The sequence below is a fragment of the Gymnoscopelus braueri genome (assembly GCF_963280865.1).
Source record: "Gymnoscopelus braueri genome assembly, chromosome: 24".
Classification (NCBI taxonomy): Eukaryota; Metazoa; Chordata; class Actinopteri; order Myctophiformes; family Myctophidae; genus Gymnoscopelus; species Gymnoscopelus braueri.
The window spans coordinates 28,261,625-28,287,179 of record NC_137626.1 but is presented as its reverse complement, the minus strand read 5'-3'; the positions used below and the strand labels follow the sequence as shown (position 1 = coordinate 28,287,179).

Genomic DNA, 25,555 nt, shown 5'->3' with positions numbered 1-25,555 from the left:
GTTTCCGGTTGTGGGTTCCGGCTGGTGTCACATTGTTTTTGTTCCCCCACATGAACAAAACAAAACGATGATACCAAACTAAACAAATTACGGAATCACGGATCATTTTGGAAGTGCACAATGCTCTTGGTTTATATCCGCTCTAGACCGGATCAGAAAACTGAAAAGGGAGTTGAGCACAGTCTACTGTTGCTAACCAACTATTCTGAATCTGATCCCTCCCTCCTCAGCAGTGATGGATTTTTTTATAGTAGTATAAAGTAGTATAAACACCCTGTTGTAGAAATAGTCTATTACAAGTCCTGGGCTACAAGTTCGATATTCAAAATGTAGTTGAGTAAAAGTACAATAGTATTGGCATCAAATTGTACTTAAAGTACCAAAAGTAAATGTACTCATTATGCATAAGGTCCCATTTCACAAGTTTTCAAATGTATAAAAATCCTTTGAAAATAACAGATCTACAAGCTCACAACGCGTTGTGAGCTTGTAGATCGGCTATTTTCAAATTGCCAAAGTATATATAGGTCTGAAGTGGTTTTGTAATAATAATCAAAATCTACAAAGTAGCTAGTCATTAAAGTTTTCAAATAATTACAGTGGAGTAAAAGTACAATATTTGCCTGTGAAATGTAGTAGAGTAGAAGTAAAATTATTGAAAATTTAAAGTACTCCAGTAAAGTACAGTACAGTAAATGGGTAATGTACTAAGTTACTTTCCACCACTGCTCCTCAGTGTACTCTGATTAATCACAGCTGTGTAGTTTGCTCTAATACTCTCTAGAAGCATTAGCATGAAGCATTTGTGTAACTTAATTGACACACCAAAATATGTTCATATTGTCCATTCCCCATGCCACATGATGCACATGATTGCTTTACTTGTGCCAGAAAAACGTTATTTACTAACACATTAGGGCGAATTAAAAGGCTCTCAGAAACTAAACAGAGAAACAAAAATGAGAAACAACTAGAAAAAGTGCTCCTCGGAGCACAGGTCTCCGCCAGGTCAGGTGTGGCCTCCTGGTGGCGCTATAATAGGCCAATGTTTAAAGGGTTACATTTGTTCTTAGGCCTTGCACGGCAATCGGACACAGCATTCATGGTTTGAGGCATTTTGTGCAAAAAAAAAATTAGACCTGCTGGTGGCGCTATAACAGGCCAATGTTAAAAGGGTGGCATTTGTTCCTCAACATAGTGTGAATGTGCGTGCAAAGTTTGACCGCAATCGGACGGTGCGTTCATGATTTGCGGAATTTTGTTCAAAACAAGCCACTACTGCAAACTTTAGATGTCAATCTTAGCCAATGAGGATGGAATATGAAAAGTCAAACACATCCGTCTTGATCACATGACTATGGAGATCATGTGTACCGATTTGCGTGAAATTTGGATAAAATGTTTTACTTAAGTCGGCCTCCTGGTGGCGATATAAAAGGCAAATGTAAAAAATGCAGGGCAAAGGTTTTTCCTTGACCTCTAGGGAGTGCGGCGTGCATACAAAGTTTTACACAGATCGGTGCAGTTATAGGTAAAAACACAAATCGGCCTGTTATAGCGCCACCATGAGGCTGATTTGAACATTTTCAAGTGGCATTTCTTCCTCGGCATAGTGGAAATATGCGTGCAAAATTTCACGGAAATTGCATGCTGTGTTCATGATTTGAGGCATTTTGTTGAAAACGAAGCACTCCTGCAAATTTTGGAAGCCATTTTTAGCCAATCAGGATGGAATATGAAAAATCTGAAAGACCCGTTTCGTTAAATGACTATAGAGATACTGTGTACCGATTTGCGAGATTTTTGGACAAAATCTGTAGGAGTAATGTCAAAAAATATGTTTTGCACAAATCGGCCTCCTGGTGGCGCTATAAAAGGCCCATGTGAAAAATTTGGGGCAGAAGTTCGGAATTGGCATCCAGGGAGTCTGTGTGCACAGTTTCGCTGCGATCAAGCCAACGGTGGCGGAGATTAGCTGGTCACACGGACGGACGGACACACGGACACACGGACACACGGACACAAGGACACACGGACGGACGGACGGGGTGGAAAACATACTCTCTCGCCATGCCTTTCGGCCTGGCGGAGACAAAAATAAAGAAACTAGCATTGTGATCTTGTAGATCTGCTATTTTCAGCAAAGCATTGTGAGCTTGTAGATCTTCTATTTTCACTGTATAGCCAATTAGCCGTGTATGATTTTTTTAACGACTTCACCCATTTTCAACCTATCTTCATATAATTGGTTCTCATGATAATGGTACAATTTTTTGTTATTAATGCGAGAACAATGGTTTCCACTATGCTAACTTTCCAGGAATAGAAAGCCTGCAGTTTCTATTAGCTTGGATTCCCCATCAATGATGTCACTGGTAGGCGGGTTTCTGAACTGTCCACAGACCTCCTCTGAGACACAGACTGAGTAGACAAAAATGGTACCATGAAGTCGTCCTTTTTTAAAGCATGTACTTTTAAATATACACATACGTATATTTAAGAGCAAGTACTCCATAGTATACTCCAGTACTTTTACTCAAGTATCAATTTGACAGAGCAACTTTCACTGGCAATTAAGTAATATTTGACCAGGAGTATCTATACTTGTCTTTGACTCAACTGGGGTTGAGTAATTTGTCCACCACTGGAGCAAAGGTAATCACCTTTTCATTGACTTTTATAGTATACAAATTACAAACTAATAAGCATTTCCCCCAAACACTGCACAACACTTTCCAAACCAATGTCCTTGTTTTCAAAACCATTAAACACCCTGAACCCTTGATAAAGTAGGCAAATCTAACGATAACTTTTTATTCACAAAAATCGTTTTACCATACAAAACTTATTTTTTTGTACTGTACGGTAGGCCTACTCTGTTCAATAACCATCAAGTTTGTGAGATATCAGTTGGTAAAGCATAGAAAACAGGTGGTGCAATTGTTTTACAAAGCTGTCAGCACTTTGCCATACAAAGTAAGTCACCTGAGAAAATAAGTCACCAGATGGCTGGCTTTACAGAGGACAGGAGGAGATCAAATGATTGAGATGATTGATTCAATATTGAAGGGCATGGCAGGATTTAAAGGAACGCAGCTTAAAGGAAGCTTAAATTAATTACTTTACAGCATATGTTGCAGATATTACAGATATTACATATTTTATTATTGTGTACAAACTCTATTTCCCCCAAAGCTTCCTCATGTTCTGGCAGCTGCACTGCTCTGGGTAGGCCTGTATATATACATTTGTCTACACAACATATGCTGTGAAGTGATTCCTTTGAGCCGCCTTAAAGCTCCTTTAAATCCTGCCATGCCCTTCAATATCGAATCAATCATCTTTATTCTGTTTTGACTGTCCAGTTTCCTTTGTCATTGTTCCATTGGCCAAACTTAAAACACACCTAAACAAGGACTCGTTGATGCTTTTCTCATCCACATGAATATCTGTTCATTAATGGACATAGTTTAGTTGGTAGAATTTGATCTCCTGTTCTCAATTAACACTTCTATGCAAAGCCGACCATATCAGTATAATAACCATATAATGTATAAAAGCTTTCACCCACCTTTATAACTTGTATGCTAGAGTTGACTTGCCATCTATGTACATCATTACTTATTTCATATCGTTTTTTGTTTGTTTGTTCTCATCTTTTCATAGTTACGGGCAGCAGGAAACCTGAGAAGGAAATGGTGTAGGTTCTACCCAATCAGTCATCTAACACATAGATGACTGATGTCATAGCTGGCCTCTGAGATCCACATGGAAGCCATGCTTTATTGTGCCAATAAAAGGTTTTCTAATATTTAAGGAACACTTCACCCATTTTCAACCATATCTTCATATAGTCGTTCTTCACTAATGCTCATTATAAGATGGCACAATTTCTGTCCCCTCATCTGCATCATGTCATTGGTGGGCTGTGGAAAGTTCAGAAACCCGCCTTCCAATGCACAATGTGGATTCCAAGCAAATAGAAACGACAGCCTTTTTCTTCCTGAGAACTTAGCATGCTGAAATAGAAGCCATTGTTCATGCATTAATACATTGAAATCTTTGAAATTACCAAACCTTCCTACAGATGATGACACTGGCAGGCAAGTTTCTGAACTGTCCACAGACTTCTCCGAGACACAGAAGTGAGTAGACAGAAAGAGTGCTATTTATAATGAGCATGAGTGAGGACCAATTATATGAAGGTATGTTGAAAATTGTGGTCCTTTATGTTTTGGATTAATTAGATTCAAAGCAAGGCAACTTTATTTAGTACATTTCATACAGAGGGTAAATTCAACAGCTTGGTGAAAGACCGGCTGAAGTTGGTTTCATGTTAGGTATTCATCCAGTTGGATATTTGCAAATGTTAGGGACTGTTACAGATTGCATTTTTCAATAGCTGCTAGACAAAAAGCACCTAGACTTTTGTATTATTTTGCAACAATAGGCTCTATGCTGAGCACAGCAGCCATACTGGTTAGAAATTGTGCTTCTACCCACAGGTCTTACCAATTATACTAATTAAGGCTCTGTTCCATTCTGGTCAAACAGAGTCAAGATGCTGATATTGTGCATTTTGGCTCACTGGAAACACTCTGCTACACCAGTGGGTCACCGTCTCAAAATGAGGTGTTCCTTGAGGGGATTCCAAATGGTCCCTGACGGGTGTGTAACTCTGAGAGCGTACAAATGGAACCAAATGGACGGGTGAGTCATGGGGGTCCTTGAAATTAAATACTATATGGAACAGAGCCCTCATTAGTATAATTGGTAAGACCTGTGAAGGAAGTAAGGAAGAGGCCCAATTTCTTTCCAATATGGCTGGTGTGCATAGAGCCCATTAGGCCTATGTTTTTCCACCAGAGGGTGGCAGCATTTCACTAGTTCATAAAAAAAAAGAAGGGCTGTTCCCTCAGCTCTTTCCATCATCTACTGATCAATGGGAGGACTTTTTGCAATGTTGTCGAATTGCAGCTGAGGTGTTCCAGTCTTGGTGGCTACATTCTGTCTGTCAGAAGGAACAATAGGGTTTTTCTCTAGCCATGGTCCATATAGCTACACAGTATGCGACTGTACAGTACGTGCATTTTTCTCATTGCACGAGCTACACTTTAGTAAAAATAAACAATACACTTTTGCTTCTCACTGAAACAAAGTTTCCACCAATGGGGCCCGGCACTCAGGTTGGGATAGCAAGGCTAGAAGCAAGGCTGCACACATTGGAATCTTGCCTAAGACTCCACATGTGTTCATGCTAACTATCGATCTATCTTGCATTTTTCTTTTGTTATTACAGCAGGAAGCTCAATCTTGATGGCTGTGTACCATGTTACTGTGTTACCTCAAACTGGCAATCTGTACAACAAGCTATTTGACAGACAACTATATGTAGGCCTATAATTCTAATGGAATTCTGTTAGTAAAGCCGCCTGGTTGGCCGTGGGCGGATTAAATCATATTAAAGCTGGATTTGTTTTATACAGTTCAACTTGGAGGTGGAGCAAAGGTGTTGTGATCACATCCAGTGATCAGGACAACCAGGACTTTTAAAGTGGCTCCATCTGTATGTGAATAAGAGTGAAAAATATAGGATATTCTGTAGATAGGAATGATGAATAATGTTTATATAGGCTACTGTATGTGGGTGGGGGTGAATATTGATTATACAGTTGAGGTCCTGACTCCTGGGGGTCATGACTATAGTACAGCATAATTGGATATAATAGCTGCACAGTTGCTTGTACAGTATAATGTCTCTGTACAAAAACTACATTGCCCTATTTGAACCACCAGTATTCACAGCAACGAACGGTCTGTTTTCGCCTCGCTTCTCCAACACCGAGCAGCGTTCCAAATTCCAGGCATCCTCACAGCATTAGTTTTTGGTCTGGAAATGCAGACCTCTTCCTCCAGCCTACATGGTTAACCCAGGAGGAGTTCTACAAATGTCTTCTAAATCAAGTTTTCTGAAAAACCTATGTTGCTATATATCAGTGGTGCTCAAACTTTTTCATGTCAAGGACTCCCAAAATTATATGTATTTAGCCGCCGACCCCCATCTCAAAATATTTAGTTCCAGGGACCCCCAGAAGCAAAGATTTAAAAATGTTTGTTTTAAATGCACATTTAAATATATATATATATATATATATATATATATATATATATATATATATATATATATTCAAAGATTTATAAAAAAAACATCTAGATTTTTCAAAAATAGCAGATCTACAAGCTTGTAGCACGGCACAAAGTGACACGCTATGAGCTTGTATATCTGCTGTTTTGGAATAGCTCAAGTCTAAAAATGACACAGATGCTTTCCCAGTCTTAATGGGTTCATTTATACCCGTACAACAGTGTCAAAATTAGCCGATCTACAAGCTCAGAGTGCTTCGTGATGTGGCATGCTGTGAGCTTGTAGAACTGCAGTATTCGGCGCGCGACACTGTCCTACGACAAACTGTAATTCGGCCTTGCAGAGCTTACACAAACCCCTCATCCCCCTCCCCCCGCCCCCCTTCCACCATGGCTCGTTGCCATGGAAGCTGATTGGAACATCCACTCTTCTTTTTTTTTTCTTCCCTGAACGTTGCTGCACCCTCCACGGCAGCCACAGAGCGAGGTGTTTTGGAACACAGCAGCAGAAGCATGTCTACACAGAAAACAGCTCTTCTCAAGCCATCAGCCCCAGTTCATTTTGGTTTCACGTCAAGGACAGTCAATCAATCTGAGAGTGCAGTTAGAGTTAGAGTGTGTGTGTGACACACACACACACACACACACACACACACACACACACACACACACACACACACACACACACACACACACACTCAATCTGAGAGTGCAGTTAGAGTTAGAGTGTGTGTGTGACACACACACACACACACACACACACACACACACACACACACACACACACACACACACACACACACACACAACACACACACACACAGCACACACACACACAATTTTTCGATGAATTGAGTACAAAGGATCCCAATGGAAACAAGCCATAGGCTTTATTGGGTTTAAAATCCTCTTAGCAGACCTTGTATTGAACTGTACTTTCCTGTGCTCTTTTTTTTTTGTAAACTGCTAATAACGTATTCAATCAATCACACACACACAAAGACAGTAAAAGCGATAATGTGGAAGAATGTAGTTACAGAATAGGCTGATATCTGAATTGACAATTAATAAACATGCTACCACCATGGTTAATTATTGCAAATGTGACCAGATGTTAGGACAATTTATCATAGTTTTTTCTTTAAATTGTTGTTTCTTTCCTAGGGGCCTCTCTCTCAGTCAGTTTTTAATTAATTTATCGACTTATAGGCAAAACCCATATTCCATCACTTTATCCCCATAAGGATGAGACCTCAAAGGTATCTCTCTCTCTCTCTCTCTCTCTCTCTCTCTCTCTCTCTCTCTCTCTCTCTCTCTCTCTCTCTCTCTCTCTCTCTCTCTCTCTCTCTCTCTCACACACACACACACACACACACACACACACACACACACACACACACACACACACACACACACACACACACACACACACACATATATACTTTACGTTTTTTTACACAAGCTAATATACCCACCTCAACAAAAGGGTTGCAGTGGGTAGCTGGTTAAATACCATTTGCAACATAAGCTATTGTTAAAAGTCTTGTCTTGCCTGCTATGATTCAGTTCAAAAATCTATATATAGATGTGTAGAAGTGTTGCCCCTGCTCTCAAATGCTACTATATTATAAGCAGAGGCTTGAAGATAGAGTGTGCCCCCCATATTCAGTACTGTAGCCTATATGAAAATTCAGAGGTTTTATTATTCATGACAGTAATGGCTTTGTCAGAGTAGACGTTGAGTTGTCACTGTAAAGTGTCAAGAAGAGTGTGCAGTATCTGAAATGACCTTCCACAGCAGGCATACACTTTTCACTGCAAAAGAGCTGTGACTCCCACACAGCAGTCTGGTTCAAGTTCACTTGGTTTGAAAATGACTTAATGTGTTTGACTCTCTCCTGCACCGTGGTGGAAAAAGTACTCAATTGTTTTACTTAAGTAAATGTACAAAAGTATAGGCATCAAGATGTACTTAAAGTACCAAAAGCAGAAAGTACTCATTATGCAGAATGTATCCTGTTTCCCAAGTTTTCAAATGCATAGAAATCTTTTGAAAATAGCAGTTCTACAAGCTCAAATCTACAAAGTAACTAGTAACTAAAGTTTTCAAATAATTGTAGTGGAGTAAAAGTATAGCCTAATATTTGTCTCTGAGATGTAGTGGAGTAGAAGTAAAAGTACTGAAAATTGGAAATACTCTAGTAAAGTAAAAATACCGTACTTGAGTAAATGTACTTAGTTACTTAACACCACTGCTCCTGCGAGTGGTATCATCTGAGGACATGGAATAGTTATACTAATGAAATCACTGACGTTAAAGACGGAATAGCATATAATTTGTTTTTGTTCGTTCGTTGAGTAATCTTTTTTTTCCCTAATGTACCTGTAAAATTCCACCCGTATAAGTCAACAAAGTCAAAGTGTTATTAGATTTTCAAACTCGGTGTGACGCGTGATGAATGACAGGGTTGTCCTTGAGCAAGGCGATTAACCCTCCTCGACGTCTCCTGCTGCGGAGCGACCCATAGACAGAAGTCTGTCACTGTGCCAGCCTGCCAGGTCACTGCAACCAGAGCTGGCCTCGGGGCAGTGCTGAAAACAAGGCACACATGCTCAGCCAAATCTGTCAATGGATATTAAAAAAAGGTTGTGTGCAGACTGTAGATTTACATGAAACCACCATGTGTGAAACCATCTATGTCAGGGGTCTTCAACAAGGGGTCCAGGACCCCTAGGAGGTCCTCAGAGTTACTACAGGGGGGTCGCCAAATCTTTTTTACTTGAACCACTTGAACCCTATCCCCTCTGTGGGGAACGTTAGCCCGAAAATAGCCGATCTACAAGCACACAACACAATTTTCGGCAAAGAGGGGGTAAAAGGAGCAAAATCAAGTACTGAGTATTGAAGGTTTAAGTGGTTAAATGTCTGAAATGAACAAAAAACATGAATTTACACAGCACTGATGATAGTCAATGAAGCTATCTATGAAACCTAATGAAAGGTTTAACCTGCAACACAATTGTAAACAATGTAGTGGGGGTCCCTGCTTCATCTCTCTCTCAGCTAAGGGGTCCTTGGCCTAAAAAACGTTGAAGACCCCTGATCTATGTGATTCCCGCAGATACAGCATTCTGAATGTATTTTTTCCAAAATGGAACTGTCTCATCCTCTCCTCTCCCCTCCTTCACTGGCAGGAATGGAAGAACCTAAAACCGAACAGTGCATTCTCATTACGTTCAAACCCTTTTATAATGTGTTTATTTTGCTCTCTCTTAAGGCACTGTCTTGTTTTATGTAAAGCACTTTGAATTGCTTTGTTGTCGAAATGTTCCAAATAAATAAACTTGCCTTAATTGCCTTAAATAAGTTGAAGAAAATAATAAGAATTGCAAGGGGGAAAACATAATAGGCCTATATAACAGACATAAACAACAATGTGGCTTGGCCATGCTGGGGTCAGATCAAGGAGATGATGATGAAAAAAACAGTAATTGATGAAGCCATTAAAGATCAACTGTGAACAGGCTCTGTCTGTCTGTCTGTCTGTCTGTCTGTCTGTCTGTCTGTCTGTCTGTCTGTCTGTTCTATCTGATCAAAATTAATTGGCATCTCTGCACATCGAGAGTAGAAGTATAAAGAGTTATTTTACAGTATATAGCAAAATCCATAGTCCTCCTCTCCTCATTACCACAACCACCACCACCATCTCCAGCCCTCCCCCCCCCCCACTTCTCTCTCTGATCTCCCGGGGGCTCCCCTCCCTTCACCTCAGTCAAGCTCTGCTGCTGCTGCCGACAGCAGTACCCAGCTAACGAGTCTGTGAGAGAGAGAGAGAGAGAAAGAGAGCCAGAGAGGGTGGTGGGTGATTGGGAGAGAGAGGCATTACAGACACACAGAGAGAGAGAGAGAGAGAGAGCTGGTGGTGGGTGATTGGAAGAGAGATATATACAGACAGCGAGAGAGAGGGAGAGCTGGTGGTGGTGTGTGTGTGTGTGTGTGTGTGTGTGTGTGTGTGTGAGAGAGTGAGTGTGTGTGTGGGGGGGGGGGGGGGCAGAAACATAGCAAAGAGGGAGGGGGAGAGGGGGAGGGGGGGGGTAGAGAGAGCATTAGATGGTAAGAAAGCTATGGTGTGTTCTGCACAATAGTGGTGCCACTGCCAGAGAGGGAGAGGCAGATAGAGAGAGGAGAGAGAGAGAGAGAGAGAGAGAGAGAGGGGGGGTAGATAGAGAGGGGGGGAGAGAGAGGAAGAGTGAGAGGGAGTGAGAGAGAGCGCGTCACTCACCGCATCATCGCGACACATGGTGATGTTTGGCTGCAGCTGGTGAACACCGGCGTGATGCGGATGAGGAGAGAGAGAGAGAGAGAGAGAGAGGAGAGAGAGAGAGAGAGAGAGAGAGAGAGAGAGAGAGAGAGAGAGAGAGAGTTAAGAGGGGTGAGCTAGAGAGAGAGAGAGAGAGTTAAGAGGGGAGAGCTAGAGAGAGAGAGAGAGAGAGAGAGAGAGAGAGGGAGGGAATGAGGGAGGGAGGGAGAGAGAGAGCTTTAGAGAGAACATTAGAGAGAGAGAGTGAGAGAGAGAGCGCGTGAGAGAAAATTAGAGAGAGAGAGAGAGAGAGAGGCGGTAGAGAGAGGTAGCCTACGGAGTACAGTACTTCCTGGCATCCACAGCGAGCGTCGGAAGGGAAGCAGGTCAGTAGCGGTCACTCGCACGTCGCTTAAGTAAGACTTTCACAATGATACAATTTAAATATTTAAAGCCACCGGGCTTTGTACATTCATTCATTCGCTTGTATTTGTGTGAATGAACGGTAGATTGTAAATAATTGTGTGTGCAGCTTACCGTATAGAATAGCTGCTACCAACCGGCTCCTGCTATTTTGTTGCAGGAGCCGTAGGACTGCAAAAAATAGCAGATCTACAAGCTCATAGCTTGGCACTTCGTGCCGCCCTACGAGCTTGTAGATCTGCTATTTTTGAAAAATCGTGAAAATGTGTGCAAATCTTTGAATATAGTCTATATAGATTATGATATATATTTTTTTTAAAGCGAAAATTTTTAACTCAAATCTGTGCTTCTTGGGGTCCCTGGAACATTACAACAGCATGGTGGTCTCATTTCAGTGTTGGTGTTTTTGATGTGTGTGTGCATGTGTTGATGTGTGTGTGCATGTGTTGACGTGTGTGTGCATGTGTTGACGTGTGTGTGTGCATGTATTGGATGTGACAGGTAAGCATGTCCCCCCCATCCCTCTCTACCTACCTCTCTACAGCAGGATGCATGCATGCCATGCTTGCACATGGAGCGTGCGTGAGCAAGCTACTTGCATAGGCTATATGTATGCGTGCGCGTGCGTGTGGTTGATGCGTGTGTGCTAGTGCTTGTTAGGGCTGGCTGTCACGATTACAAATTAGTTGACGATTAATTGTCGCACTAATAATTGCGATTAACTATTTTTAATTGTGTTTTTTGGCATTGAACATTGGAACATGTTATGAATACAATTTTTAATTTCAGTTTGGTTTTTTAGGCTTCCTATGAAAAAAATGCACAGGGCAGATATGACAAATAACTTAAATGTAGGCCTACTAAGAAATTATTGACATATTTAATACTTTTATACATGTAAAAATAGCAGAAATAGCTGATCTACAAGTAAGCTTGCAGATCTGCTATTTCAGCTTTTTCTTAATATTTGAAAATGTGTGAACATTTTTCAACATGGAAACGATGATGACGATTATGCAAAACTAATTGCGATTATCTCAAATAATTGCGATTAGACGATTATGTAATAATTGTGACAGGCCCAGTGGTTGTTTGATTATTTAGTCTGAAAAGTCAGGCAGTAGGTTATCTGATGATGGTATAGGTCAGGAGTGGACACACCAATCCTTCCTGGATGCATATGAATGTGTTACACCCCTGTGTTGTGTTGTGAAGGGAGAGGGGTTATGCAGTATTTTCTTGCCTGGTGAATTCTGTTCCTCGGCTCAGAGCTTCCTGGATTAGATTTTTTTTTCCTTCTTTCTTTCTTTTTTTTCTTTTTCTTTCTCTTTTTTTTGTGTTGCTGAAAAAAGCAATGAGGTGCAGATGTTGATTAAAAAAGAAGAAGAAGGGAAGCCAGCTGTTGAGGGCATAAAAAGGGAAAACAATGGGACTGACAGAGGACAAAAGTAGTAGGAGAAAGGAAGGACAACGGGCAACAGAGAGAGAGAGAGCAAAGTATACAATGCAGTGGGAGAAATATGGATCACTGGGCAGCAGGTGAAAGAGAGAGCAGACAAAGGCTGTCAGAGAGAGAGAGAGAGAGAGAGAGAGAGAGAGAGAGAGAGAGAGAGAGAGAGAGTCTGGGCCAGCATCCTGCTTGGCTGCATGTGATGTAATTCAACACCAGTTGAGTTCGCTGGGCGAACAGCACTTCGTTATTTCCTCCTTGTTATATTAGCCTGTTGTAGTTGAGACTTGAGACCAAAAAAAAGCAGCGACGGCTGTGCCTCTAACAGCAGGGTCCCTGCTATCAACAGTTCATAAGTATGCTTTTTGTGTCTGTGTGTGTGTGTGTGTGTGTGTGACTGTGTGTGTGTGTGTGACTGTGTGGGTGTGTGTGTGTGTGTGTGTGTGCGTGTGCGTGTGCGTGTGTGTGTGTGTGTGTGTGCACGAACATTATGTTACCTAATTCCCTTTCCTACAAAATCCAAGTCACATTACATGACCACGTATTCTAGATCAGTGGTGGTTTTGCAGCGTGGAACCCAAATTCTGTGTTGACCTTGAAGTCAAATAATATCAAGTACAACTACATTCCTCTGCCTCTGCCTCTGACCCTGTGAGTCGAGCGACCGCTCTTAAGGTCCCGGTCCAGCGGTTGAGAAACAAAATTCAACCATCTGCCCTCTGTGCTGCAGGTACAAAGCGGCGGGGCGGAGTCCGAGGATGAGTGGAATCCTTAAGAGGAAGTTGGAGGAGAAGGAGGGGCAGGAGGAGGAGGGGGGCCCCTCCCCCTGCATGTCCCTGCAGGCGTCCGAGGACGACGAGGGGTCCTGCGGCGACAGCGGCAACAGCAGCGACAGCCTCAACAACCACCACGCCGTCGCGCCCGTGCCTCGCGCCCGTGAGACGCGCACACACACACACACACGCACACACACACTCACACACACACACACACACACACACACACACACACACACACACACACACACACACACACACACACACACACACACACACGCACACACACACGTGCTCGACATCAGCGGCCATTCTGCTAGAAACTAAGTCATCACCCATTAGTTCGTAAACCACTTAACCATTTAACCCAAACAATTACCTATTTTCTATCAATTTGAATTCATGGAGATTTCTTTGTTTTTGTCGCATTCCTGAGCCAATAATTTGATGACCGGCGAGGAGACTCAATTGAGAACACTTTTTCAAATGGTTGTTTGATAGTGGCGTACACACGTTCCAAAGCTATTATCTGCTCTACGGGTGCACTGCCAGCTGTCCACACTGCTCAACTCAAGATAATGGCTGATAAATCACTGATAATCCTCTCTTAATAATGCTCTGTGTCATGATACCTGGCTGTTGGGACGGCAATTGATAAGATGTGATTGATTCTATATGCCATTAGCGATTATGCTTATTGGTTTGATTTGTTTGTTTCATTCCTTGATCGATTCCCTGATTAATTTCCAGTGTGGAATAAGATTAGGCCTACACAGCAGTTCAACTGTTTCATTATGTCTGAGTCTGAATATAAAAAAGGCATGTATGTCTCCCTAAGAACACGTTTTTGAATGTGTGTAAATTCCTTATCTTTTCCTTTTAGACACATGATGTCATTGTTTTGCAATGAGCAACTAAAACATGCTGGCATTGATAAACGGAATTGGTAAGCTCAGAGGCATACTGTCGATTATCAGTGTGAAAAGGATCCCTGGCCAATAAGCCTTACATGCCTTAATACATTATTATATAATACATATAATTGCCCTCTATAACAAAAAATAAGAATCCCCCTTAAATATTCTCTTTATTTTAGATATAGTTCATCTTTTACTCAACGGGGACAATGCCGGTCGCAAGTTGATGATGTCCTTTGCCAATGTGTGGTCCAGCCCTATGGAATGTATGGAATGCATGTGCTTATAAAAACATATTTAAAATATTGTTTTGATGCTCATATTAACCGTAGAAAGTTTTAAGTAGTTTTTTAGTTATGTTTAGGTTAAATACGATTGTTTATTGCTGGACCACACACGGACATCATCAACCTGCGACCACTGTTGTTCCTCTTGAGTAAAACTATTTCTAAAATAAAGACAATATTTAAGGTGTTTTTATTTTTAAAGTTTTGTTATAGAGGGCAATTATAAAGTATTAAGGCATATAAGGGCTTATTAGCCAGGGATCCTTTTAGCGATGATTCAGATTCTCGAATGATTCCAGGTTCTCGGCTCCCATCCCTCGTAACTTGGCTGTGCCGATTATTGCAGGCCAGTTTGGTTTAGTTGAAAATAGAATTTCAAACGGTGGTCCGGGACTTCTGATGGCTTGCCTGTATTATTTGTATTTACAGTATGCAAATAGCCTTTAGATTGTAGTTAAATAGACAATGTTCAACTACAGTATGCAGATTTACATTCCAGCCAAACACTACATTAGCAGATTTAACTAATATCTCTACACTAGTTTTTTTTTTAACATCTGTTTTTCTGTCTGTCTGTCCATCTTTCTGTCTGTATCTCTCTCTCTCTCTCTCTCTCTCTCTCTCTCCCCATCATCGCAGCACTGTCACTCCAGAGGCAGGCTAAGCGGGCGCGCGGGGGCCACAGCGTGCATTTCGAGAGCGTGACCGTGTACTACTTCAACCGGCGGCAGGGCTTCACCAGCGTGCCCACGCAGGGCGGCAGCAGCCTGGGCATGTCGCCCCGCCACAGCCGGGTGAAGCGCTTCACCCTGCGGGAGTTCGCCACGGAGCAGGAGAGGAGCCACCAGGACAGGCTGAGGAACCACCTGAAGGAGGAGAAGCTCAACGCCACCAGGCTCAAGGTCAGTGGGACTGGTCTGGTCCAGTTTGGACCTTGTGTTTATGCAGGTACGGTGCTCTTTTTGCAGGGTAGCCTTTCTGCATTAAGCGTAAAAACAGTGTGTGTATAAAAATGTACCCATAAAGTTAATTTTAAAAAGAATTGATGACCTTGAGCTAGTTTGCGTCGTTAGCTTGACACTGAGATTTGTGTTTTGTACACTCACCGCCATTTGCTATCGATCAAATGCATTGGAGAAATTGGCAGTGAAGTGCCTCGCTCAGTGGCAGCTCAGCTATATTTTTTAGTTGCTGCTCATGCTGTTATTACAGCCTTGTTTTCTGTTCATGACACTGAAAACCCATAAGTCGGTCAGAGCATCAGCTAGACCAGTGGTTTTCAAACGTTTTCAATTCAAGGACCCCTATCTGAAAATGTTTTGTGCCAGGGACCCCCAGAAGAGAAGATTTATGTTAAAAAGTATTTTAAAAAATCCAGTTTGAATATTTTTTCCAAAGAAATCAAAAATATCAGATTATAAGCTCGATGTGAGCTTGTAGATCTTCTGTTTTTGAATAGCCAACATATAAATGGATAAAGTGGTTAAAAATGATTGTGACGCTATATTAACTACTTAATATAACTACTATATTAAGCGATGAGCCAGACAGCGTTAATGAAAACATAAATAAATGAAAGTGGAATGTCAAAAGTAACTGGATATGAGCATGTTGTTTTTAAATATAAACACGGCAGATGGGATGTGACAACTAGTTGAACATATGTAGGTAATTAATAATGCATTGCTTTAACAATCACTTTCTGTGGTGTGTTTACAAGTGCCATAAACAGGCTTACTCGTTGCATTCCATTACCGCAGACACAATGCAGACTGGCGTCGTTTTTAACACATCAACCCCATGTCTGTCTTTAAATGCACAAACCTGAAGACCAAGAAAACCTAAACGATGTTACTGCATTAAGCAGGCTGATGGCTTCTATGGAAGGGTGACCCATGCAAATGACAAATGCAATCGGATGTTACTTTTTTGACTGGGGTGTCTTAATAATATGTTATGCTATCTTACATTTTCCGGCATGAAACCGAAGGGCCCATGTCGCCTAGAAGAGCATTTGTACGTACATAGTTATGTACAATATGTATGTATGTACAGATGTACGTATGTATGTTTGTATGTATTTCCCCAAAATGTTTCTGTGTCCGTCTGTCGCGTTTTGTGAATATTCATGACATTTAAATATTAATAAAAAATTAAAAATATAATATTTATCACATTTTGTAAGTACATGAACTCGGATCAACGTCAGAGATTCACAGGGAAGCCACGCCGTTATAAGACCCCCGTCCGGTTTCTTCTCGTTTGGCTGTAACTCGACACCAACCTGCACCTTCCTCTGTCTCTCTCCTCTGGCAGTTGACGAAGAACAACACCGTGACCTCGGTGGAGGCGGAGGCCCTGACGCTGGAGGACATCTCCGAGGATGACCTGGACCTGGACTGCACCGAGGTGGACGAGTACTTCTTCCTGCAGCCGCTGACCACCAGGCGGCGCCGCGCCCTGCTCCGCGCCTCGGGCGTGCGGCGCATCGACGTGGACGAGAAGCACGACCTGCGGTCCCTCCGCGTGTCGCGGGAGGAGTGCGGCTGCCACTGCCGGGGCGTGTGCGACCCCGTGACCTGCGCTTGCAGCCTGGCTGGCATCAAGTGCCAGGTAAATGGATCTGTGGTGAGGCCCATCTGGATTATTCCTTTATCTACACAGTATACTATACATGCATGATGACCAAACGCAGATGCAAAGTGAGAAAAACTCAAACTCAAACTATCTATAAATGTGCAAAATCTCTGTCTGTTTGTGTGTGTGTGTGTGGGGGGGGGTGTTGTTTCCATTGTGGTCCAACACAATAATTACGTACACAACAACATCATGACAGGCAAACATTACATATCAAAGCATTAATAGAAATTGATTACATGTCTGCAGCAAGGACGCACCTGCACGCAACTAATAGTGCTGAAATCAGCCATCTAGCTATCCAGCTTACCAGTGGATAGCTGGATAGCTGACTAACTGACAGCTGAAGTGCATCCATTCTCTCAAAAATCATAGATCGCACAAGGTAAATTATTTAGCCATTAGTTGTGTGCGTTCTCTTTGAAGCAGCAACATTTGAGAGAAATATCCACTTGTTATTAATCATTCATGCAGTTTTACTTCCCCAAATCCACTAGGGCCACAACTACAGATTATTTTCTTCGCAATTATTCTACCTATTCCCTTTTCGATAAAAATATCGATCGAATCAATTATTTTATTAAAATGATAAATGAGTATTTATTTTCAATAATCGATTAGTTCGATTAACTGTTGCACCCCTAAAATTAAACAGTACCGTTTCATCCTAGCATAACCGTCATTTCCTGTGCGTGCGCAGGTGGACCGCATGTCCTTCCCCTGTGGCTGCAGCAAGGACGGCTGCAGCAACACCACGGGCCGCCTGGAGTTCAACCCGGTCCGAGTGCGCACGCACTTCCTGCACACCATCATGAAGCTGGAGGTGGAGAGGAGCCGCGAACAGCAGCAGCAGCAGCAGCAGCAGCAGCAGCCCCTCGTAACCAACGGCAACGGTTACCATGGAGACTCCCTGCTGGCCCAGCATCAGCAGCAGCCACAGAACCCCCAGTTCCCTCTGATGAGCGGCACGCCGCCGCACCTTCCCATCATGCACCTCCACCACGACCAAGCCGGCGACTCGGATCTGTGCCTGGGAGACGAAGAGGAAATTGAAGAGGAGGAAGAGGAGGATGAGGATGAGGAGGTTTGGTTTGATTTGATTTATTTTAGACGTCATAGTTGATGGAAAAGTACACAGTGTACATGCTTTTCACAGAAAATAACACGTGAAGGTTATAAACACAATAAAGTCAAAGACTTATTTCCATTGTGGTCCTTGGTCTTCGACAAACAGAACATAACAACAAAGAACAGGCATTGGTACATTATATAAAACACTATATAAAACTGTCAAATTAAAGCCTGTTCACAGCATACTTAAACATTTTTTTTTAAATAAACAAACAACCGTGCTATTCTGCAACATTTTCTAGGAGGAAGATGATGATGATGATGACGACGATGACGACGACGATGATGATGATGAGGATGACGACGACGATGAAGCTTACGAGGACGAGGACGGCAGCAGCTTGTGCAGCGGCCTCTCGGACTGCAGCACGCACAGCTTAGAGACAATCGACCCTGAGGAAGAGGAGGAGGACGAAGAGGAGGGAGAGGAGGACTGGGAGTGTTCGTTGGACGGAGCGAGCCCTCCCCCCTACTTGCACACGGACATGGTACCCCTCTCCTCAGCACTGGGGTTCTCAAAGAACGTGCACGTGGACTGCAACAACCCCTTCCATAGTAACCTCTCCGTGGAGAGCTGTAAAACGGACAAGTCGGTCTTCGAGCCCCCAGCGTGCATCGCCACCCCCTCCCTCGCCACAACGGAGCTTTCCTTAGCGTCTCAAACTGCCGCCGAGCCACCGCGGGCAGAACCCCGCGGCCAAACAGAGGCACAAGGCACTGGCATCTATGTTTCTCAGGCCACAGAGTCACAGACACTTAAAACACATTCACCTGTAGTCAAACTCAACGATAACACTGCCCCTGGTGTCGAGATCGAAGAACTGCAGCGCTTCACACAGCTCCAGAACAATCTGAACGGAAATAATGAGCAGCAATCTGTGGCATCAGCACGGCCCTTGGAACGAGCAGGAGAGAAGAGGAACGGGAGACCAAAGGCAACACACAAACAGTTAGAACAACTGGGCGAGTCCTTAGAAGACATAGAAAAGGAATCTGCTCTGCTTGACCAAAAAAGGGACCTGCCATGCTTGGAAACTAATAATGAATAACTGATAAAAATGTGATTATAGATGACGGTCCAAATGTACTTGTTAGTATTTGTTTGTTCAAGAATAAACCTTAGATTGACAATAATTAATCTGGTCTTGATAAGTGCACTTCCAAAGAGAAAAGGATTCAAAGAATTGTGTTTTCTTTTTATTGATTCGGACAAGTCTCAAGGAGATGAACTGAAGTTGTTTGAACTCTCTGTCCCTAAATGTTTTATCTTTGAGAAATAAGATGTTAAAAATAAAAATGCAGTGTCGCTGTAAATAATTTGTATGTCCAGATAACTGTTTGCCTATTATGTGTTTAATTATTGCAGCATGTTTTTTGGTTGTGGCTAGGCCTGATGACAAATCACTTCGATTTTGAGGTTCTGGAGCAAGTACTGTACTGTTGTGTTGACCCTGTGGTTTCCATTGTGTTAGTGAGTTGTCATTGCTGCTACTGCTCTCAAATACTTGTTCAGCATGATTTAGTTCATTCAAGGAGTTTTAATTCTCAGATTAAAAGCTACGCATGAACCAAGTATCTTTTCATTTTCTTAGTTGTTTTTTTGGGGGGGGCGGGGGGGTCAATGTCAGAAAGTATGAGGTATACTTTGTTCCATTCACTCAAAGAATTAAAGGAAATTGGGCAAACATGTTTCTGGAAATGTTCATAACATGTCCGTCAACATTAAAAAACCTGCCATGCTTTATGTAACCTTGAGATACAGAATACTATATCATGTACTTAAATTGTTAAACGTACTACTTTATACTGAGTATACTGAGTGATGTAGTAACATTTGTACTTTATGTTGTACTATCATGTTCCGTTTTGGAACATAACATAATATCAGGTTCATGATGAGTAACAAAGTAATATCCCATTCCAATGTAAACATACTATACTCTGCACCAATAGAGGGTGCTGCTGCATCTGAGTTGCTTGTGTTTTATCATGACATTGAAATGTAGCCTGCTAAAATATAATTTTAATTCCACCAACGTTATTGTGGCGTTCTCCATTCCATTTAGTCTAACCTAGTAAACCTACACTACAATTTGTAATTGAGCGATTGGGTGCAAGTCACTGTCGTACAATGAAGTATACATTGGGCTTAACTCTGCCACAACATAGGCCTGCCATAGCCTTTTGGGAGGGTATTCATTATTGGTCACAAGCGACATGCAACAGAACAAAACATTCAAACAACATCCCCTTTTCATTCCTGATTAGTTTCCCCCCACATTTATGATATAAATGAAACCCCTGCTGCCATAATAACTCTTAACAAACACTGCATTACAGTTCTCCCTTCAGGTTATTGATAGGATTAGTTTTTAAAACATCTGATTGTTATGATAACCATACAAAACTGTACAATTATAGGTGAATGTAAGACTTGTCTCAGAGTCATTCAAAACTGCCAAAGGCTAGGGGCCAAATATCAAATATGTCTGTTTCTTTTTTGTTTTGAAACATTTTTTAAAAGTCCATAAATGTCATTGCTTGAATGAAAATAATAAAATAAAATAAAAGGCATTTTTTGGTATCACAGTAAGTTTATAAAATCACACCCTGTGTGAAGTGGGCGGTGTCTTGCTAGCTAATCACAATACTGAATGGAGTCAACCAATCATGTACAAAAAATAAATACATTTATTGAAACACTCTTTATGATGGACGAAACCATAACTTAAAAAAAACAAATTTATGTTTTTTTTAAAGTTATGGTTTCTTATATAGGGCTATGCACATGTGTCATGTGACACTGGCCAATCACAGTCCTGAATAGACTGTGATTGGCCAATCACGGTGCAGGGTTAGGCGGGGTACTTTTTGGCCAATCACAGCGCAGGATAATTGTACAAATATCCAAACCTCACTTATAGGGGCGGTTTCACCACCCAAAAAATATAATTATTATTATTATTACCATTATGAAGATTTCTGAGTTTAGAGATCATGAAAGTTTCTACTACAGTAAACAAAACAGTGATTTTTATACCGTATGTCTCAGTGGCAAACCAAAGGATAAAAACGCAAAATAAGAAGGACTCCTGTTCTGAAATCAGGAGAATCTTTTATACAGGTAAGGGACAGTGGACACCCATAATTCTGTAAAAAGTTCAATATCTTCTCATGACAATTAATGATGAGGAATCTTCTTCTTTTCTTGCTTTCTTTTTTGTCTCCAGTAGATGGCGTCCTGCACCATGTAACCAAACCCCTATGAACCAAACTCACCCACTTCTGAGCTCATTCCACTTATGACCAACTGAACTTGGATTTCTGGGCACGATTATAACAACACTACAATGATCGACCCCTCAATATTTTCAAAAACATTAGAAACAGAAGCTTTACATAAATATTTAACTAGTGCCACTGACTGTCACATTTAGGCCTACTCAAGTAGCCTACTACAGAAGTTCAATTCAATTCAAAGGGGCTGTATTGGCATGAGAAAACATACGTTTGCATTGCCAAAGCAAGTGTCAAAATATAATTAAAACATAATAAGAAAATGGGGAAAGTATATACAGTTGTAGGGGGTACAGCAGGGGGTAGACCACAGCATTGTGTTCTCTGATGACCCCTCCATTGTCAGCTGCTTCATGGATGACAACAGGAGGAGAAGAGAGCCCTGGTGGAGAGGTGTGACCGTGTGACTAAACACCTCCAGCTCTAAACATCAATATTTTTCTTTATTTATCTGCTCTGTTTATTGTTCATTCTTTTATTATTATTATTATACATGTTTTGGTGATCTGGTGTCACTGACACTTTGGATTGCTCTGACCTAAATGTGTCCTTTATATAATATTGGATGCAGTACCACAGTGAAGGCTGTTCTTATTTTATTTTAATTCTATTTTTATTCTCTTCAGAATTTAAGTGACTCAAGACACCACTATGTATACTCGCCCCAGGGATGTGTCTTAAAAAAAATATAATAATAACAAGAAAAAGACCAAGGAGCGCAGAGCACGAAGAGGCCCCCCAACTCCCATCACCATCCAGGGGGAGGAGGTGAAGTTATTGAAAGTTCCTGGGTAAAACACAGGGAATCCTGGAAATGCAAATGAGCTTAAACTGAACTGGACTGACAACACAGGCTGTACAGGAAGGGCTCTTCAGTTCTCATGGCCTTCAATGTCTGCAACAGGCTGCTGCACATGTTCTGTCAGTCTCACAGTCTGTATAGTAACCAGTGTCCTCTTCTTAGCTGTGGTGTCAGGGTAACATCAGCACAAGGTAGGCTATGTAAACAAACTGTGAGGAAAGCCAAGGTACCATAACTGGAATCGAACTGGACAATCTGTAGGTGGTTGTGGAGAGGAGGATGAGGAGGCAGCTGGATGCTTTCCTGGAGAACCCCTCTCATCCCCTCTATGATGAGCTAGCTAGCGAAGGTGAGGAGTACATTCACGTTAATGTAGCCTACATCGCAGAATGTTGACAGATTCCTGTTAAGGATAACTGTTGAGAGATTCACTCATATAAAACTGTTGTAGTACATATTCATCCAGATAGTCATACAATTATGTATGACTATTCTGAAACTAGTCAAATGCTGCACACTTATACCTGACTCCATATACAGTAGTTTATTTAGCGAATACAAAGTCCTTAAGCCAAGCAGTTGCCTCCTGGTCTGCTGTATCTGGATTGGAGGGTGACTAATCCTCCTTTCAGTCTTTGGAGAGGACAAACTTCTATGATGCGCTCCATTGTTTGCTCCTCTCCACAAGCACACAGTGGGGTTTGGGCTACTGTCCCATTTGTGAAGGCTGGCCAAGCAGAGGCCATGTCCTGTCCTGAATTTATTGAGCGTAGACCAATCTCCTTGGGAGGTTGCTGCCAGGGACCTGTTGGTTGGGGTATACAGTAGTAGTAATATAATAAACACATATACAAATGAAGCAACACATACTGTAGCAAATCACGACCACAAATCACACATATTGCACATTCACATGTTGAAGGTCTGTTGACATACTGTAGTACATAACATAATTCACTCTCATATTCACTGTTGATTGTACATACAGTATATACTTTATATTAATTGTTGATACATATTTGTTCATATGTATTAATTGTTGATGGACTGTACACATGTTCATTCATATATTCATTGTTAGGCTTATTCATTAATATATTCATTCATTTGCATATTCATATTCCCCATCTCTCTCTCTCCCTCCCTCTCATTTTCTCTCTCTCTCTCTCTCTCTCTCTCTCTCTCTCTCTCTCTCTCTCTCTCTCTCTCTCTCTCTCTCTCTCTCTCTCTCTCTCTCTCTACTCAACCAGTCAAGGCAGATGGCATCCCACCCAGAGCCAGGATTCTCGAGGTTTCTTCCCATTAAAGGGGAGTTTTTCCAAGTGCTTGCTCATGGGGGAATTGTTTGGTCTCTGTAGACTATTAGGCTATGGTCTTTACCTGCTCTATTTGTAAAGTGTCATTTGACAACCTTTGTCGTGATTTGGCACTTTGCAAATAAAACGTACTTGACAAAATTGACTTAACAGACTGTTCATAGATTGCATACAGTATATCCATCATCCATACACTCATTGTTGATAGACTAGTACATATATTCATTAATATAGCTATTAATTGGCAATAGACAGTATGTGTTGATAAACTGTACATAACATAACTTTAACTCATCCAGAGACCCAGTACAGATGTCTAGTGCCTGAAGTTTTCACTCTTACTGCGGAGCTGCTATGACTCCTGAATGAATGACTCCACACACACACACACACACACACACGCACACGCACACGCACACGCACACACACACACACACACACACACACACACACACACACACACACACACACACACACACAGAGTGACTAATGTGATATTTTAATCTGACATTTTACATGGCAGATGCTCGATTTGCAGCTAGACAATCCATGCTGTTTCTGTTGATTGATGAATGCTGCACATCTTCTGGACTGCAGGGGGTGCTGCTGAGTTAACAGTGCAGTCTACAACAGGTGGATGGAGAAAGCACGCCACTGACCAGACAGGCTGTGTTTCTACCTCACCGGTCCAACTTGTTCATGTATAATAGCATCACACAATTACGGCTCATTGAATAACAGCAAACAGCTACAGGTGTTAGTTGAATCAGCATGGGTCAGTGGTTTTCAAAGTGGGGTCTGGGGACCACCAGGGGTCCTTGAAGGGGTTCCAGGGGGTCCCCAGATAAATGAGGAGTAGTTTGTATTGCTTTTATTGCAGTTCAAATTATGTATGAGTGACTGTTCTAGCAATATCACATGTTGCTATAATATCACATAAAATGATGACATTTAGGCAAGTACATTTAAACCAAAGCACATCATCAACATATTACATATCAGTGTCCCTAGTACAGAATCATTTGAAATGCTGGCCCCTCACTTAATGAATATCCATGTTTGGGGGTCTGTGTCATGATGAAAAGGTTTGAAACCCCCTCACATGCATGAAAAGAGCCCATGGCCTAGTTCCCTGTGAACTGTGAAGACTCCAAGTAAATAGTGTAGTCCTTGCCATCTTCCATGGCCCAATAACCTTCTTGTTAGAGCCACAAGGTCATGATGTGGCCACTCCTTCTGCAGCTTTGTCATGTTGGTAAAATGTTAATTGGTCATCATCACACCTGTTGCACACTGATGGTCCACTTTACTTGAGAGCTACCAAAATGTGTGTCACAGGTCCGTAATGGCAGGAAAATGAACAGGTACCTCCACACCCACATCATCCCCTCGACACTACATCAAGGACGAGGGGTTGGAAAAGGGGGGAATGCCTGGCCGCTGCCTGCCAGCAAGGTATTGTGGGTAAGCAGCCAAGAGGCACAGCTGATCAATCACAGGCCTGGCGAGCTGTGATGTCAGGTTGCCAGGCAACAGAAAATGTTCCTTTTGGAGGCTGCTGGGTGGGGGTTCTCTCTCTCTCCCTCCCTCTCTCTCTCTCTCTCTCTCTCTCTCTCTCTCTCTCTCTCTCTCTCTCTCTCTCTCTCTCTCATGGTCAGTACTGCCAAAAGAAAGTGGAGATATTCTCTCTCTCTCTCCTCTGAAAATAGCACAACATGATTTTTCAGGCCAAACACTGTTCTCATATTTTGGTTTTGCGCGACTCCTTCAAAAGGTGAATTAGGCACATCACAATATCGTGAATGTACAAAATACAATTTATGTCAATACTACTATATTTAATGGAGAGTCCTGCAATATAAGTTACACAGATATCATACAGAAATCAAATACATTTCTGTAAGTGATATCAGTTTTATTCGTCCCTGGTGTTCAACAAAAAGACCTTTGTAAGAAAAAGCAGTTTCTTTCCAAATAGGCTCCATCCAAAGTGAGATTATTTACTTTTTATCGTATTGCTTATTCTTTATTTATTTATCAATATATGTATTTATTTAACACATACCTATATGGA

The 25,555-nt window shown here is 41.8% G+C and overlaps 1 protein-coding gene across 1 annotated transcript; it reads left to right on the top strand.

Annotated features, from left to right (window-relative positions):
• The first annotated feature begins 10,733 nt into the window (after positions 1 to 10,733).
• Positions 10,734 to 19,621, top strand: LOC308080318 (uncharacterized protein). Its single transcript, XM_080422126.1, has 6 exons — positions 10,734 to 10,831; positions 13,049 to 13,254; positions 14,938 to 15,200; positions 16,615 to 16,926; positions 17,636 to 17,983; positions 18,309 to 19,621. The coding sequence occupies exons 2-6, from the start codon at positions 13,077 to 13,079 to the stop codon at positions 19,113 to 19,115; spliced, it is 1,908 nt and encodes a 635-aa protein (XP_080278252.1). The 5' UTR covers positions 10,734 to 10,831; positions 13,049 to 13,076; the 3' UTR covers positions 19,116 to 19,621.
• Positions 19,622 to 25,555: the final 5,934 nt, after the last annotated feature.